Genomic DNA, 19186 nt, shown 5'->3' with positions numbered 1-19186 from the left:
TATTACTTAAGTGGCATGACAAGTTGTTTAATATGCTCCACTTATTCTTTTTTTCAGTTATTGACAAAGTTCCAACCTGTTATATAACGTGAACTCTAAGTACGAGGTCAGTGTGAGCGGAAGAATGTTAGTTTCGCTATGCACTTAAGCACTTTGAAGTAAAGGTGATAAGTCAAATATGAACCATCCAAAAGAACAACTGAACATGGCTGTATACAAAAATAATGTATACCAGAGTTGCCCATAGTGTGACCCGCAGACCAAACTTGGCCTGTAAGGATGTTTGATTTGTCCCACCAAGAAGTTAACTCTACATCACCCCTCTCACCCAGTGAGAGAACAAACATATTTTTGTTTCTTAAACCACTTTTTCCATTCTTATTTCCCTTTTACAGTTGTATTTTAGTGACAAACTATAGTGTAATGTCATAGAATACATATTTTAAAAACTTGATTTTTTTTAGTTTATTTACCTTCTTTATTTGTGTATTCTTTAGTCATTTTGACCCTTTGCTTTTTTTGGCCAAAAAAAAAAAAAATAGGCACCGTTGATTTATACTAATATAGAAATCATTCTACTGAATTGGTTCAAAGTCAGAGATGACAACCCATTCATATTCATTCATTATGCTTAACAGTACTGAAGCTTTATCGAATGTTTCAGTAGTGACTGTTTTGGTTGACATTTTAAGCCAATTTTGAGCATACCTTAAAAACACTAGTCAGTACATGTCTAGCAAACAAAAAAGTCTACTTAATTGGAGAAAATAAGTTTTGGTAGTGACAATTCTTCATGTTACACACTAAATTTCAGACTTTCAGACACATTTATTTCAAAACAGTGGGATCTAACTGCTCACTGTGTGGTTATGAGGGACAGGGGTGCAGTTTGACTTCCTGCTTTAAAATGCAGGGGTGTGGCTAAAATCTGTGGACTCCAGTAGTGGTGACATGAATACATGGTACACAGTGACAAGTGACATGAATTTTTATTTAAAAATTAAACTCATGAGGAATCTGAATCATTCAACTTCACTCAACAAAATCAAAAATATCTTAAAAAATCAAAATAAGTGTTATTTTTACAAGTTGAAATTAGGTTTTAGAGTCTGGGACAGACACCTTCCAATAGAAAGTACCATAAAAAATAATGATTGTGCATGTATTTAGCATATTACTGTCCTAATGAATGCAATGGATTTAAATAGATCATAGCACAATCCTTGTAAACATCTTAGTTTAGATCTGAGTACTTAATTGTTGAGACTGTGGGACTTCAGTTTGAACTAATTCACTATATGTCACATCTAACATTGCATCACTTAATTAAAAGAAAATATAGGTAGTGAATTCTGCAAGGCAAAGTCAATGCTATTGACTGCTAGCTAAATACATTTGACCACCCAAAACTAAAGGATACCAGATATTTGACTTATTCATAAATGTGCAGCCGAAATAGCAATTTTGACTCAACCTAGCGCTTACGGTCGGCACTATGTTCCTGCTTACTAATACAGTAGCTTTGCCTGTTGTTATACTGGCTGCTTTAACAGTGTGTCAGAGAGTAGGAGTCCCTATTATAAATACTGAACCGCGGTCTCTTTGAGCTTATGCTAAGACTTGTGCCTATAATGCAGCGTGTTATAACAGCGGAACCCCTGTAGGTGATCGCTATTTAAAGGGTGTGCTTAATTAACTTTTGGCTGGTGACTATGACCCATTAAGTAGTTAGCTGCTATGAGCGGCGAGTAAACACATCTGGTGGAGGGCTTTAAAAGGATGTGCGACAGATGCAGCGATTCCCTTTTCCACGCTTCCATTTAAATAATTCACCATGCCCTGACAATCGGCATCACGTACCACCTGCATCTTGTCTGAGCGCAGGAAAGATCTCTTTCTCTCTCTTCGTCCATCTGTCTGCTGTGCATGAAAAAGCCTACCACATTTGATCAGCACAATAACTATAGGAGGCCAGTCCGGAAGCAAGAGAGGTGCACAGTAATGTAAAAAAATGGTATGTAAAGCCGTTCACCATGCTGACTGACTAAAGTATTATCTTTTAAAAACTGGCAAAACATGCTTACTGCTCAGATAAATCATTTGAAGCCTTTTCATACCTGCTTAAGACTTTTGCACAGTATTGAATATTACATTATTTTGCTAGCATTTACCTCTTAACATTTTAAACTGCAGAGTTATTATTCTGTCATTAATCTTACGATGTATTTTTCAGTAACTACCCGTTACTATAAAAAACCTTGTACTTTCGAAATGGTACAGTGAGTTGCCAGATTATTAGAAACACCTTCCATGAGCCTACAGGCATTGTCCATTTTATCAGAAATATCTACGATGTATGTGCTCTTTGTAGGCATACAGTTACTGATATAGAAGGAATAGGCATCTGTAACTTAGAAAAACTGGGCTGTTCATCATTAATTGTTCATAGTATGTTACGGGAAGCTATGTTTTTTTTAAATAGGTCAAAGTAAATAATCTTTTCTTATGACAGAGATCTACTGTGAGTTAATTTAGTAACTTCACTTAAACTAATATGTAAGTTATATACTGTCGTATGCAAAAGTTTGGATACCCAGGTGTTCCGTGTTTTGTTGATATTTTACATGAAAATGAGTTAACCCATCCTCAGTATTTTTCTGCAAACTATAGGGCACAGTTTCTATTTATTTACTGAGTTTAACATATTAGAAAAAATAAAGCATCAAATATAAAGTGTGCCATAACTTTTACCCAGACCACTTTTTATTTTTTTAGTTTTTTTCCAGTATGTTCAATTCAGCAAATGAACACTAATTGTGCATTAAAATGCGCAGGAGTGAGTTCTCTGTAGAGGATGTGTTAACTTATTTTTGTTAAGAAAATCAGCCAAACATAATTTGACCTGAAGCACCCAAACTTTTGCATACGACTGTGGTTATTGGAGTGATGAACTGAAGAATGGGCCCACATTCGAGTCCTCGTAGATTGAGCTTAAACAATTAAGTTGAGCTCGAACGAACTACCCTAGACTCTCGAGACCGTGTCGTATGGTCAGGGGCTCGTCCGGGATTTCCGAGGGTCCTTGCAGTCCAGGGCTATAAGTGCTGGTTATCAAGGCATCATCTGCAGCGACAGCTGCTGCGTCGTTGGGCGAGGATCTGCGGCATCTGTCGGCCTCCCCATTAGTACGGACTGGCCCCGCCCCTCTGGGTCCTGTCCACAGGGTGGGGGGGTGGTTGGGGGGCAGGAACTGGGCACTGGCAGCAGCATGTCCTCACCTGCGTTTTCACAGCAACGGTGGAGAAAGAAAAATAACTGAGGGTACAGGCCTGACACCTGCTCGCAGCGCAAGCAAGCAGAGCTCTGCTCATCAATAATCGATCTGATCGCTTACGCAGGCGCCGGCTGCCATTCTGGTTCCATCTGGAGTCGTGCCCAGACAACATGGCACGCTTGCCTTCCTCTCCCCCATGCTTGACAGAGGGATGCTAATTCAACTGAAAGTGGAATATATGCCAATGTGAAAGATGTCTATCCTGCTACAAATAGTGAGGCTGTTCAACTCACATTAATGTACACTGTTGTGCAAAAGTTTGGAATCCATCATCATATTCAGCATTTTTGTTATTATATATCATAAAAGCTTGCACGTTGACACGTTTTCCTACACTTTTTCCATCGTAGAGAAAAAACATCTAACCACGCAAACAACCGTTTATGCACTTAAATGACTCTTTGAGTATTCATGCTTCTGTATATAACTCTTGTCTTTACTAAAGAACCTTTGAAGCCTTGATTTTTTTAAGAGTAGACTATACACCAATTGTTTAATATTTCCACTATTTTTCGAACAATACAGTGTTATTTTTTGCCTGAAACAATAGTATTGATACACTTATCCACATATCTAGGACCAAGTAATAGGACACCAAAATAGATTGTTTTCTTAGTTTTCTTAGTAAGACTTTTTTTGCCCCTCTGTTGAGACCAAGGCTTCTGTCAGAGAACAGCATAGTGGATTACACTGTCCACACAGGAGAATGGGCTTTCCCTGTCCAGGCCAGAATCTGGATTGCTGTTCTCATACCAACAAGTGTGTTTGGGCAAGATTCCTAACATTATATTCACCTCTGCATAAAAACATCTTCTAAATTGCGAAATGTTTCTTTTTGATTTCTGATTGCTTTTTTTCTGTTTCTGCTTCATTCTGTTTTAATACATTTTGGATATCTGAAATGTACATACAATACTACAACTTTTTTAGGCAAACCAAGAAAATTAGTATGCATATGTTTTCGTAGGAAAACACTAATATTACAACAAATGCAATTAATGCTAATACACTAGTGATTTTATATATTTCAGTGTGTTCGTTTAACCTTTTACACTCTGAGGAAGCTCCATATTAATTGTAGTGATCCTTCTGTAACTTGTGATGGGATTTGACAAGTCTTTGTGATGGCGGGGGGCTTTGAAGAGATATCTGGAATCAAACTTTGTTCTTCAACCTAGCTCACTAGATAACTGCTTTTTCGAAAAGAAATTCTTGTTACTTTACAATGTATGCATCTTTATAGGCATTTATTTTAATGATATAAGGTGATTTTACAGGCAAAACCACATTTATTGCCCAGATGAATGGCTTTAAATAATGTGCTTAGGAGACTTTTGCTACTGCTTCTAACTACTTCTTACTATTTTAAATTGCACAGTAATAGAATCCTATTATTTTATAGATGTATTAGCAGCAAAATTGGTTTTATCTCATTAAAAACATTGCAAACTTTTAAACAGTAGTGTAATCTCACAATAGGCTGAATGATCATAGTGTTGCTGAAGTCTGATTTCTTTGTCTCTGGCATTAGAACTGAACTTTGCCCTACTTCTTCAACCATAACGCTTTTTGTAAGTCTCTCATCCCCCATAACTTATAGACATTGAGTTTCATAGCATCTTCTAGACTTTTCTCTGAGGACCATCACGTGTTTCCTGAGCTCAGTCAGTCATGTTTGCTGTTGTGTTGCAGATTGTCAGGGCCGGATGATGCATAAACAGGCTCATCAATAATTCACGTTATCCATTTTCAGATATTTAAGGAAAGTTTGAAAGCCATTAGTGACACCAGTGTCAGCTAGTCCAGCTGCATCACATCACTATCACTCTACATCAGTGCGTGGATTCTGATGCCAAACCAAACCCAAAGACGTCTCTCGAAGTCTCTTGTGATGCTTTGAGTGGCTATTTCATCATCAAGGGTACTTTTATGTCCATGTTCAGGGAGCTTAGGGGACCTTTTGCCTATTCAACATCTGCCACTGTCACAGCTTCTTTCAATCCTCTGTATCCTTCAAAGGAGGGGGTACTGAAGAGGTCTAGGATAGAAGATTTGTTTTAGAAGCTCTGAATAGGAAGCTTCTCTGTTGTGTGAGAAGTTTCAGTAGACTTGTTCACTTGGGGACGCATTACAGAAACATCTTAACTCTGAAATCTTATCTTTTTAGTCACAATGACAATTTTGGTTAGGACTGAATTTAGGGCAATAGCTTGTAAGTTCATGATCGTCCTAAATCCAGCTAAGAAAACAGTATTACAGAAGCATCCTGACTAGACAAAATTTCCTAAATACTGCCCTAACTTTAGCACAGCTCCGGAGGTGTCCTAACTTCTGTTTTAACCTTTTATTTCTATTACTTAATTTAACTTAATTCAGGTTTTTCCAACTTCCAAGTAATCACACTTGTAGTGTTGCTTTGACATTTTTTTAGGTAGGTTGCTGTCTAAACATTCCTTTCTGTAATACAGCCCCGGCTTCTTACCAGAATCTTTCAATCCTATTACCATTAGGCAACTAATGGTAATGGGCTCTGTAAGTTTCCACAACTGAAATGTGAAGCTGACGCAGGATGGAAGTTCTCAGCAAAACTTTAAAAATAATAAACACATCAGGCTCCAACAATTGTTAAGTTTGGTACCTATGACAACTAGCTTTGTCTTTTGACAACTGTGTCAGGCGTTGGTCCATATAAAATGCTGATTGGATTTCATCCTTTAGATTATTTAAGGTTAAGATTCCCTCAAGGGTGCATTTATCAAGCGTAAGTCTTCCAGAGAATTTAGGTACTTTATACACAGAGAAAGACGGATGCATGGTGTAATTATAAAAGAGGGTCTTTGAAAAAATCTGAAAGAAATTGCCAGAAGATTCTGTCTCCATGGGTTTGATTAGATGCCTTTGAAACAACCCGCCCCCATCCGGTGTCCACATATCCAGCTTGATTAACAACCTGCCTAACATTTGCATGTATCGAATATGTCAGCTAAATTAGCCTCTCCTCTCATCCATTTAGTAGTCGCACCTAGTTAACATGCAAGAACATTTAAAGGATTTCTGCAAAGCGACGGACCGGATTACAGGCAGACTAAAGTCAGCCAGTTCAGAAACATTTCAGTGTTGCATGAAACAAAATTTGTACTTGAGTGATTGCTAGGGCCTTATGAAATACCATTTCATTGAAAAGAAAATACAACTAAAAACTACACTGAGCAAAATGCAGCTGAAACGAGTCCCTTTAAATAGAATTACTGTAGATATTTTCAGAGATGAGTTTCTTGTCTAGACTGTTCTGATGACTTCATGAACACATTTCACCCAGCTGAGTTTCATTTTCCAGGAACACAACTCGCACACAGGCCGACCTATAATATTGTTGCGTATGGACAGTATGGGCTCCTTTTTTTCATAATCCCCCATTTTTGGAGGGATCTCAGGCGTTCACTCAGTCGATTTCGTGGTCGTGGATTCTCATTAGCCCCATGGTAATTGTCTCTCACATAATAGACATATGGAAATTACAATGCCGTTCATCATTAGTGACTTAATTGCAAGCACCTTCCGGCTTCTTCTCAGTAAATAAGTGATAGAATTCCTTTTTTCTTCCTGCCTTTTTAAAAATCTCCCTTGAAGATTGGACTTGACTACCATGAAACCAGCAACTTTTGTAACCCATAGTGTACATTATTGCACATTATTTCGCCGTTTTATTCCGCATTGGAAATATGCTAGTTAACGTGTCAAACATATTTTCATGAACATATGTTTATCATTTTGGAAAAAGTATATATAAAATACAAAATGTGGCATAACTTTTGCACAGGCCACTTTTTCCAGTATGTTAAATTCAGTAAATAAACAATGATTGTGCATTAAAATATGCAGAAGTGCATCACTGCAGAGGATGTGTTAACTCATTTTCACTTTTCAGTTAAGTGTATGACTTTGGTATTTGTTTTTCATTTCCACAGAAAAATGGAAGTTCTTATCAGCTTGAATGGTGGCAAGTCCTACATTACAAGCGCCTTCACAATCACTGCCTCAACTTGCGTAAGTTGAATGTTGCCGGACTAAACTACAATCGTTTCTGCCAGCAGAAGTGAAAGAAAAAGGGGTTCTTTCTTTCTCCTTTTTGTGATTTATTTGTTTGTATGGTTATGTACGCTGCCAGTCAAAAGTTTAGGCACACTTGATTGCATGTTTTTCATAATCTTAGACATTTTGCTTGAAAAACTTATGCTTAAAACCTTAAAAGGTTGTTACTTAAACATGGATAAATAGTCATGTATATGTACGATTTCCAAAAAATACATTTTAAAATGATTATTTTGTTTTTGGAATGTCCCCCAAAAAGTAGGTCAGCCAACAGCAGCCATCAAGGTCCCAGCATGTTAAAATCTGGGTTCATAGAAAATGCAACCCACAAAAAAAAAACTTACGGTAATTTTGTTGCTGTCTGAATGTTTTCTCACTGAGGAGGTGTGTAAACATCCAATAGGACTATAGTTTGATGTCTTCAGTTTTATTCTAAAGTAGGTAATATATAGCCTTAAATAAGGAGAACTTCTCTATGAATAGATGTGTTTAAATATTTTGACTGGTACTGTAATTGTAATTTGATCCTTACGGATGTAAAGTGGTTCAACTTGTTTTTTAATTCAGTGCATCTCAGATTTACACAGTAGTGAAATATGGTTCTTAAAGCAAACTATTTTTTTATTTTTGTGTTTTAAAGTAGTGAGAATTTTAGAGAATTGTAATTTGGCCAAAAAGTATGAGAGTATAAAAAGTATATCATTGAATATTATTATAACCAATTCTAACATTCCAAAATTGATGTTGAATTAACACGTTCATGATGCCATCATAATACATCAATACATTTACCCTCCTAATGATTGTATAATTATATCCATAATGACTGCATGTTTAATTCTGTATCTGTAGTTCCTAATAAAATGATATATTTTATATATCATTTGTGTGTGTATTCCTCTGCTGTGCTCTGAGAGTTATTTGTATCCCTCTTCTTCAACTATTGTCACTCTGGCGTATTGTTTCCCAAAGAGTGACATGTTGACCTTTGCAGAACAGGATATTGTAGGAGATGACCTTGAGCTTTCCTCTGCCACGGATGTTACTGAAGTGACATCATTGTTGTATCACCAGTCTGATAACTGATATTGGCATCCGGCTGAATATGATTAGATATCAGAAAGAAAAATGAATGACTTACACACATTGTGTGATGTCATGGTAGCAGTGTATTTATTTCTGTCAGGTAGTAGAGTGTTGATTAGAGTAGACTGTTTTTGCTAAACAGTGCTTCAATTAAAAATAGCTGCTTTTAAAGTTAAGTAGTTTTTAAAGAAGAGGTATTGGATCTTTATGTAATTGAAATGAAGTAATTACTGATGAGATGTGTTATTTTAATCCAGTACAAATCTGCAATGTCTATATAGTTTTTACAAGTTATATACAAGTGTTATAATTTGGAGAAAATCTCCCAAGTCAAGTCATATACTCTATATTACAAATTAGATTACTTGACCTTCTCTCATGAAAGTAATCCAACTAGATTACACATAGTATAAAGATGGGCCTGTCAGAGGCCAAGAGACAGGCCGGGTGGGAAATATCTACACTGCATTTCAACCACAGAACCCCCTCAGGAAAGCAGTAAAGTGAAGGGGATTTACAGAACTCTCAGACTTTTTTGTTGTTGTTGTTTTGCTATATCATCTTTTTGTTATATTTCCTTTTGCCTCTTTTCCTTTTTCCATTTTATTGTAGTTTTTTGCAATCATCAGTCATTTTGATATCAAAAAGTATTTCTGGTGTAGCATATGCTTTCTAAGGACAGTGATACTGCACAGAAAATCAGATGAAAAGTGACTGAAATGAGTTTTATCTTTTATCAGTCAGATGGTTCAGTGGTGGGCATTGTGTTCCTGGTACTGTTACTGCTTCTGGCTTTGGCTCTTATGTGGTGGTTCTGGCCTCTCTGCTGCACCGTGGTGAGTGTTAAACCATTGCATGAACATCTTTCTTCTCTGCATCACCTTCCAAACCCCACCACCCCACCTCCTTCCCCCTGACAGTTTGAAACATACTTTTCCAGTGCAATCTCTCTCTACTCGTATTGTCTTTCTCGTTGTACATCATCTTTTGATATTAAAATCAGATCAGTGTTCTTTTAATTAAGTGCTTCCCTGCTGATACTTTTCCAGATGTGAAATACTGCAGTTATTGAGACAGTTGGGTGAATTTGGGGCCTATTTTACAGTCTGTGTACTCTTATCTGAAGCTTATGTGTGGTAAAATGAGGGGATATTGTCCAACATCAGAGTTTTGCAGGGAGGAGGAGCAATGCAAAGCAGGCAGCCTTGCCACATCCTGCACTTCTTTTTGATGAAGTCAAACAAAGTTCATGGGGAGAAATACAAGGCTGTTTTGTACATGAAACCACAAAAACCATGTGCTGCAACAATGCTGAGCTACACTGCTTTTCAGCAAAATATGTTATTGTTGTTTTGTGACATTATTTAATGTCATTTTATAATTAATTACATAGTTTGCCAAACTGTTTAACTATGATCACATAATTAATTACATAGTTAGGACTATACTTATATTTTGTATTGACATGTTTGAGTTTTCACTTATTTTCATTTGTTTCAAAGTCAGAAGATGACAAAAACATGGAAAAATGTAAAGTAGCGGTTCTCAAACCCGTCTTCAGGGACCCACAGACTGTCCACATTTTTTTTCTCTATTCCTGTATGTTGCGAGCTGGGTTGGAGCAAAAAGCTGGACTGTCTGGGGGTCCTTGAGGACCAATTTGAGAACCAATGATGTAAAGGATGATCTTTCTTTCCACAAAGTATGGCCATAACTTTTCATCAAGTTCGCATAAAAAAAATCTGGGATCAATTAAGTGAGCATGATTCAAATCAGATTTTTGTTCCAAACATGCGGTCGGCCACCTTCCAGTTTATTATAATGTATTGATTTTGGCCGATCTATGTTCTGATTTATGGTGTAAATATTTTGAGCCAGGTAAGTTGCCTGTGATGTTTTATGTAGTATTTGATTCATGTTATTTAAATAGGCAGCTGTTTTTTCATTTAGTAATTTGAAATGCTAGTTTGGTGCATTTAAAAGCAAATAATGTTATTTGTGTTGCAACGTTGGCTAATAGAAAGTACTGGAAATGTACCAATATGCTCATGCATTGTTTTAGTCCACACAGTGTGAGTTTTAGGTTAAAAAAAAAATTGCCTATTGGCCAACTTGGCTGTAAAGCAGTCAAAATCATACTTCATATCATGATCGGTGCACATCTGATTTAGATTGAAAAGTTAGAAGCTGAATTTTCAGCACATTTTTTTCCACTTGTTTCAGTGAGGTGTGAGTGAGGAAATAAATAATATCAAACCACACACCATGTTTTTGTCATCACCAGCGATAACTGTGACTCCTAAGCATTAATGTATGATAATACGATAATCTATATACAAATGTTTTCAAAGTCAAAAACTCACAGGAAAGTTTACTCCCACTTTTAAGCGAAAGGAAAGCAGCAACACTTCAGAGGCTTAACCAGGGGAGTGATGTACAAATGGCGCGCTTAGAAAAAGTCTACGCTTCTGGAAGCTGGCAAGAGGAACTAGAGCGATCGCCGTCACGGCGGCCCCCAAAATGATATGCGCCACCTCTCTTTGAGAACCTGGCGGGAGCTCGTCCAGGATGAGATGGAAGCATATTTTGGAAAACCAACAAAGGCATTAAAATGTAAACCCCCTGCAGCATGTCTGGACGAGGCCCTGCTTGTCTTGGTAGAGGAGCTGCTGCCTCCCTCCATCAGGGACCTCCGGCAGAAGAGAAGGGCCATGTGTGCTTTGTTAATATTTAAACTCGCCCATGCCAGTTTTTCAGCAGTTAGATATATTCAGCGCTGAGCCATCCTCCCCCAGCCTCCTCCCGTTTTTCCCTCCTTTTCCTGGATTCACTGCGCTGTCAGGTTGGAGGCTGAGTGTGGGTGTTGTGAGTTAGACTTGATTTTGGGACTTGAAAGGATGTAGAGGGCCAAATAGTGTTAACATTTGCACTGCGGCACAATTAAGTATTTTGTAAAGCTCGTGTTTTTCACAGTTCAGTGCAGAGCACAAAAAATTTACCATTAGATTTAGAACTACAGAACTTTTTTAGAGCTACAGTTGTATAACTGCAGTTATGTATGTTTATTTTGCTGTGTCCCCAAAACGTGCCCTCCTGGATTATTAAGTGGATGTTTTCCCACAAATAGGTTAATTTCATGTGAATGGAAATGCATTTTAATTTGCAAATATGCTACCTGCCATTTATCCGCGACCGCTTTAAGCTGGGAAACAGCTTGACACAACATGGTCCGTAGCAGGGAGAAACGGGACAGATTATAAACTCCAATTGGACAATTATCCCAAAGCCATATGGGGTTGTTGCCCCTGCGGCATCCGATTGGTCGGTTTTCCAGCGGTGGCTTTTAGCCGCTCAGGCGAGTGTCAGATGGCTAAGTATTCAGTGGTTTTGGATTTAATTACAGTACTACTTTATCGTCCCGAACCACGTTTCTGAGGGTTTGTGTCTGTGCCACATCTGTCCGTCAGGTAGTTTGAAGACCTAACAGCCCGGCATGTCATTTGTGTAATGCCTTATTTATCCCACAATATGTCGGGGAAATATAAATCTGCCGCTTAATTACTCAATAAAAGAGCTAATCCTTTAGCCGAAGGTTCTCCCTAAAAATATGTTAATCATTGCTATGCACGGCCCCCACCGACAGGCGTTCATGGATTTGCCAACAGTCATTTATGAGTCAAAGAGCAATTAATTAACTCTAATTGATCATTTTCCATTATTATAATGACAACAGTGGTGTAATGGTATCAATGTGCTTTAATGTGAGTGAAACAGCTGTTCCGACCTATGATATGTGATAATTACGAAGCGGTTTTCCGAAAACTAATTTCCTAAATGCATAACCTGCAAGCAGTGGCCTATCCATCTTTCTTGAGTAATTGGACAAGGCCTGCTTCTTGCTTTCGAGTGCCTACGCAAGGAAAAGAGTTGAAAGATGATCAGAATGAGCGAATAGGCTAATCATATAAGTCTAGCTCTGCCTGTATTTATTATCATTATTATTATTATTATTATTATCATTATTATTATTATTATTATTTGCCATGCTAATTACTAGTTATTTAGTTACATTTACATTAGATCTACATTCTATATATACACTTTGTCCTTCTATTTCTGTTTGCCACTATTTCAAATAATGGCAAAAACATTCTAAAAATGTGAAGCATGGTTTTCTTTTCTGCATAGTGATTTTGTACGTACAACAGGCACTTTTCTGAAAAATTTAGATCATAATAAGATATCCTCCTCTTCTGCTTATAAACACAGTTGTGGTATTGGTTAGCGCTCGACTGATATATCTATATCCAATGATTTTGAGGTCCCATAAATCTGCAATTTCACCTAACATTCTACAGATAAAGCACTGATATTGAACATATTTTATATTGTAACAGACACAGATACAGTTTCATGCAAAAGTCAGAAACCACCCTTCAGTTATTTAATTTCTGCTCAAAAACACAAGTTATTCATTTTTCAGCATCAGGAAAAAGGTGAAACGTATTAAACAGAAGCCTCAACAACTAAATATAATATCAAAATTTTCAGTGCTCAATTTGTCCACTCTTTGCCTTTATTACAGCTTTCAGTCTTTTAAGGAGACTTGCTTTCATTGTTTTCATGGTTTTCATTTTTTTTCATCAAGAAATCTGCAACAATATTTTTCCACACTTCCAAACCCTTAGACGTTAGTTTAATAGTTTTAATAGTTGCATTGTCTGCTTCTCAAAATCCCATGATCAGGTAATCACAAACACATTCAAAGATGTTGAGGTCTGGACGCTGGGGTGGTCAGTCCAGTGTTCTGAGAACCCCCGCAGTGTTATTGATTTGCAACACTTCTTCTGTTTTAATTTGCAAAATGTCCTCTGTTTTTCTTTTTTTCAGTAAAGACTTTTTGACACGTACACTTTTAGACCCATAGTGTTGCATTGTCTTCACACAGTGGGAGGATGGACACAAACAGATTTTTTAAAAGCTGAAGCAAGAGTGGAGCTTGAATTTCTCCTCTCTCTCAAAGATGAAAGCTTAAAATATTGTTTATCTGATGGTGACAGTTTTGGTGGTCCACCAGGTTTTGCACGGTTGTTAGAACCGTGCTATTGATTGATCCTACGCTTGCTTCAATTAGCTACGAGTGAGGAATAATTACTAAGAAATAACATGATGATTTTGTTAGCACTGACAGGGATCATGATGTCCAAGAGCTTACCATTTTTCTGTAGCATGGCTATCCTCCCTTAGGATTCAGAAGCAGTGTTTTGGTTAGAGGTGTCATATCTGCTGAGAAAATCTTTTGCTTAATCTTCAGCAGTGCAGCCCTGGTGCTTACCACGCGCATTTACAGTGACGACATCTTGTTTGCGAGTGAAGTCGCATCCTGGAAACGTTTTTTTTTAAGTCAGATTTTGCCATGACACATATAGTGTCACAAACAGTGCTGCAGAAGGACTTTTTTTTCTGTTCATTCTGACAGGATGTGTGTGTGTATGTGTGTGTGTGTGTGTGTGTGTGTGTGTGTGTGTACACACGTGTCTCTCCCTTCCACCGGGGGACAAGGCACTCCTCTTCCAGACGGGGTCTGGAGCGCAGCCTGAGCCTCCCTTCCGCATATCATTGGAGCTAATTAACTCCTTAGGACTTATGATTGGGGGATTGCTGGGGAGCGCTGAACCTCATCCAATTAATTAAGAGATAAACGGGCTGCCATGCTCACCCCAAAGACTCCCCTGTCAACAAGTTGATTTTGAGCTTTTCTTTATTTTGCACCAGGGGCCCACTGTGTTGGTTTACAAGCAGAGCCCTGTAATCAACTGTGCAGGGAGGTGCCAGGCTCCAGTTGTTCAATTGTAAATCTGCTCCTCGGAGTCTGTGTACGGAAACCAAGAAACAGCGTTTCTTCTGCATACCGAGTACATTTATTAGCGCTGATGAGTTATTACTTAATTTCAGGCAGTGTCTGTTCACACGGAAGGAAAAAATATACATACAGTACTGAGTAGAATGTCAGAGACCACCCTTCATTTATGTAATATCCAGTCAAAATGGCCATTTCTCTGGAAATATTTCTGAGGAAAGTAGATTTAAGATAATGCCTAAGGAAGGGTAACGTCAAAAAAAAGATATAGATAAAATGGGACTCATACAGGACCTGGTAGATCATCAAAACTGTACTTAAAGCTTTCGTCTTTGAGAGAGAGAAGAAAATCAAGCTCCACTTGCTTCAAATCTGAAAAAATCCACAGGTGTTTCTGTCCATCCTTCCACTGTGAGAAGACAACTCAACACTATGAGTCAGAAAGGATGTGTAGCTGTCAAGAAGCTGTTACTGAGAAAAGCAAATTCTCAGAACAATGGACTGACCACCCCAGAGTCCAGATCTTAACATCATTTAAGGTGTTTGCAATTTCTTTGGGTCGTGAGAAACAGAAAATGCAACCAACTTCTAAGACTGAACTTTTCCTGCAGATTTCTTTAAAAAACTAAAAGCAAGTCTCCCAAAAAGAATGGAAGCTGTAATAAAGGCAAAGGGTGGACACACTAAACACTAAAAAAAAAGATATTACATTTAGCTGTTGAGGTTGCTGTGTAATTTCCTGGAAATTAAATAAATTAATGATCTCTGACTTTTGCACAGTATCTTTATGTGCGTAGTGTCAAAATGTGTGACAGTAACACTCCAAACAAAGAAAAATATATGTATGTTGTCACTGCATTATCAAAGTCTCCTAACACCCTTTTTTCCCATAATTTATTTATTTTATAGACTGATAATAATGGTCCATAATTACTTGGAAGAAAATATTATATAAATGTACATTAAACTTACCGTTTAGTTATGATGACAACAGCAACACATTGCTCATTGTCAAAATTTTATATAGTGTATATATATATATATATATACTATATATATATGTGATGTCTTACACTACTTAAAAATAATCAAAATGTTTTTTTGTACACCAGGTCATTAAAGATCCACCTCCTAAACGCCCTCCTCCACCACCACCTGTGAGTACAATAAATATACTAAATATACGAAGTTTGTCATTCCTGCATTATGGATTTCTATTAAGTTTGTATAATAGTTGATTTGTAGTATCTGCTGTTGTTTTCTTGTTTTTGTGAGTGTGTATCGGTAATAAATGTTAATGCTCTCATTTTCCAGAAACCAGAGGAAGACCCACTGCCCAAGAAGAAATGGCCAACTGTGGACGCGTCTTATTATGGAGGAAGAGGAGCCGGTGGAATCAAACGCATGGAGGTGAACACTGAAAAGCTCTCTTTTTGGCTGTCCAATGCACTCAGATCTCTGATGACCGTTCATTTTTAATATTTAGAGGCCTTTGTCTTGCAGCACTATGCTGCTCAAACCCACCTTTGGTTTTCACAATGCCATAATGCATGTATTTTTCCTTTCCCCAAATGTAGTCAGTCAGCCATGGTTATCGCAGGAGCTACAAAGCTAATATAACTCAAAAGTAATTGAAACGTATACCCCACCAACTTTGCCTTGCTGTTTCTCCTCAGGGGAATCCCCAACAAGCGCTGACTTCAGCAGCAGAGCTTTCCCGGAAATCAGTGCAGCTGGACTCAATTCGCTTGTAAAATAAGCCATAGCAACACAATACTTTTAAATATTTCATATTTCAAAGCTATAAGCCATAAAGCTATATAGCTATAGATTTTCTATGTGTGAAATTTTTAGGTTTTAGGTAGCAAACTACTCCATTTGTTACACATTGCAGCTGATAAAACTTCATCAGTTTACTATGCTAGCTTGCTAATTAGCAAGTAAAAGGTTAGTCAGCTAGCAACAATAAAAAAAGGCAGTACACCACAACTTTAAACCAAAGCTTATTACCAGACAAAGCAATTATTCATAAAATGGATGTGTGCTCTCTTTAGACTTCTCAAAACCGTTGTTCATTGCAGTGTTTGCATGGCTAGCTAATTGGCTCACTAAGGCTAACCTAGCCGAGGGTGAATGCACTCTGACTGAATAATCCACTGTCCTCTCCTCCTATTGTGCTGCAAGTAGCCAATTCAGTATTCAGGTGTGACTCACTTCAGAGTGATGGTCAAAGTTAGCGAGGGCATGTTTAGTATTGAAAAAGAAGCTTTTGTCTACACTTTTGTCCCTTTGTTAGCTATATTAGCCTTGTAGCACCAGTGCAGAACTAGCTGAGGAAGCAAACTTAGGACACAAAAGAAAATCTAGTAAGTTTTTCAAAAGAAACCTGAAAATGCAAGCATATTGCTCTCTTTTGATCCATATAAGTGAGCGTACTCTTTGTGTCAAGAAGAGAAAAGCCTTGCACCCCCCCCTCTGAAAGTTTTCAACAGAAGTCTCCTCAGATCTAGAACACCTTGACTGACGCCTGTGACGTGATGGGTTCCTGCCAGTTCGGCTTCCGCCACGTCCCGTTCTCTTAAGTCATGCTGACGATGAAGGCTCAGGATCCGCTGTGCTAGCCTTAATGAATTCATCTCATGGACTCCCATCCTGTCAGTCCCTTTTGTTCAGCCATAATGCACCGCTCATTGCTGTCTCCTGCTCAAAGGGGAGTGGCACTGCTCCACGCACCGCTACCCTTCCTCCACGGCCCCATGAAGAGGCGGCGTCGCCGCGGTTGCCGGCAAAACCTTAGGGAAACCTCATCTCCAACTTTTCCCAGGAGTCTGGCCAGCGAGTGATGCTTTTTTCCCCCTTTCTTTAACACCCGGAGCTTTTATTCGCTCAGACAGGCCCCATCTCCATTTCTGAGGCTTCCTCTGTGGACCTGGGGAGAGGTGCGCCTAACATCAACCTGTCCTTTCTTTCCACTTAGAGCCCACACTGACATGCATCTAGGGAGATCTGCAGCATGGGAAATGTTTTATTCATTGAGAGAGTTCTATTCTTTTTTTTTTTCTTTACCGGCCCAAGATATCCATAGATGATGCAGAAAAGCTGTTCTGTATTGTAGTGGCTTAACCTACAGCTTAAACGCACCGTCTTAATTAAACTTATACCCCTGTTTACGTGCTGGAGGATTTACAGCAGTGACAGATGTGATGAATTGCATTAAAGGCACAAGATGTTTGAGACAAAGCGGCCATACGGTGCAGCGTGAAGTCAGAAATGGAGTCACTGTAGTCGATTGTTTTAACATTCATGGTACGTCATTTGAGCTGTGAGAGATGTCAATAAAATAAACTATCATAGGATAAAGGTTGAACCAGTTTTACTCTTTAAATGAGATAACCAGGCGACTGCTTTAATATCCAGGTGCGTTGGGGTGAAAAGGGCTCCACAGAGGAGGGGGCGAGACTGGAGATGGCCAAAAACGCAGTGGTGTCAATGCCGGAAGAGGTGGAAGAGCCTATGATCAAAAAGCCCTCGGCACCTGCATCCTCCTACCATCATCCAGAGACTAAGTGGTACACACCAATTAAGGTGAGTTTATTCACACCACAGCTGCGTTTCACATCAAAAGTTTGAGGACACCTTGCCTTCACCTTGTTTTGCAAGTAATGTTTGGTTTACAGTGTTACTTTCTACCTTTTTTTTTCAAAACCGTTGTTGAAAGCACATATTTAAATTGTTTTGGCACAAAGTTAGTTTAAACAGCTATAAAGTTCTGATGAGTACTCAACAAGGGGACAAATGGCAGCATCCAATCCGCTTTCTATAAGTGATGATATGAAAATCCTTGTCTGAAAACCAAAAACCGAAACAAGCTGGCAATAAATAAAGAGTTTACATAAATAAACTCATTTAAAATAAATGTACTAAAATTACTACAGTATGTAGGCTACAGCATTCAGCATCTTCAACAACAGTTCTTCTTTCAAGGCTGTACTTGACATTTTTAGAGTTTTCCTGTATTCTGTGTATCGACTGGGATGTTGTATTTTCAAGTAGTAACAATTCTGCAGAGGTTCTTGAATGTTGTACTCCCTCTTATTACTTTATCTGAACGTTGATTATAGATTTCTTGCCTCCTGTACCTTGCAGAAAATGTTAACAGTTAAATTGGCTTTCAGTTTCACTGTTGATCTGCTGCTGTTCAAACTGTTTGAACATATCTGTGCTGAACAGCATGTGAGCGAAGCAAAATAGCATTTTTATTTGCTATTTCTCATTTTCATTGCCATTAAATAATAACAGTAAAATCCTAATAAATTATATGTAAAATCTTAGTTTGACCTTCAGTGTTGGCATATTTAATCTTTATTCGGTTACATTTGTTTTTACTTTCTTTCTCTTTTGGCTAAAAACCAAAAGTGCCACTTTTGATGATTTCGCCCAAAATTTTGGTTGCAAATCAGGCCCACACTTTTGTTTTTCTCTCACATAACTACATAAATTACATGTTTGAAAGTTCTTATAGATTCATTTATAGAAATTATTGACTAAAAAGTCTTAATTACTCTTTTTTTATTTATGTTTAGCTTTTAGCATCATACCACTCTTTTGACAGGCAGCATAATCTTTTCATATATAAATATGGGAGCACTGTTTAACCTCACTGATGTTGATCTTCTCACTATACAGGGTCGTCTTGATGCACTTTGGGCACTGCTGCGGAGACAATATGACCGAGTTTCCCTTATGCGGCCAACTAATGCGGATAAGGTAGGCCACTGAAACCCAGTGAGGTTATGTATAAACAAGGAAGAGGG

At 38.0% G+C, this 19186-nt stretch overlaps 1 protein-coding gene across 1 annotated transcript in view; it reads left to right on the top strand.

Moving 5' to 3' along the window:
* antxr2a (ANTXR cell adhesion molecule 2a) overlaps positions 1 to 19186 on the top strand; it is a 64937-nt gene that overhangs the window by 13074 nt on the left and 32677 nt on the right. The window contains exons 11-16 of the mRNA XM_036598049.1: positions 7303 to 7381; positions 9253 to 9348; positions 15485 to 15529; positions 15687 to 15782; positions 17790 to 17957; positions 19059 to 19139. Coding sequence (XP_036453942.1) covers positions 7303 to 7381; positions 9253 to 9348; positions 15485 to 15529; positions 15687 to 15782; positions 17790 to 17957; positions 19059 to 19139 — 565 coding nt within the window. The remainder of the gene's footprint in view (positions 1 to 7302; positions 7382 to 9252; positions 9349 to 15484; positions 15530 to 15686; positions 15783 to 17789; positions 17958 to 19058; positions 19140 to 19186) is intronic.

The sequence above is a fragment of the Colossoma macropomum genome, unplaced genomic scaffold (assembly GCF_904425465.1).
Source record: "Colossoma macropomum unplaced genomic scaffold, Colossoma_macropomum, whole genome shotgun sequence".
NCBI lineage: Eukaryota > Metazoa > Chordata > Actinopteri > Characiformes > Serrasalmidae > Colossoma > Colossoma macropomum.
The sequence above is the reverse complement of the archived record's forward strand: the minus strand, read 5'-3'. Positions and strand labels throughout refer to the sequence as shown.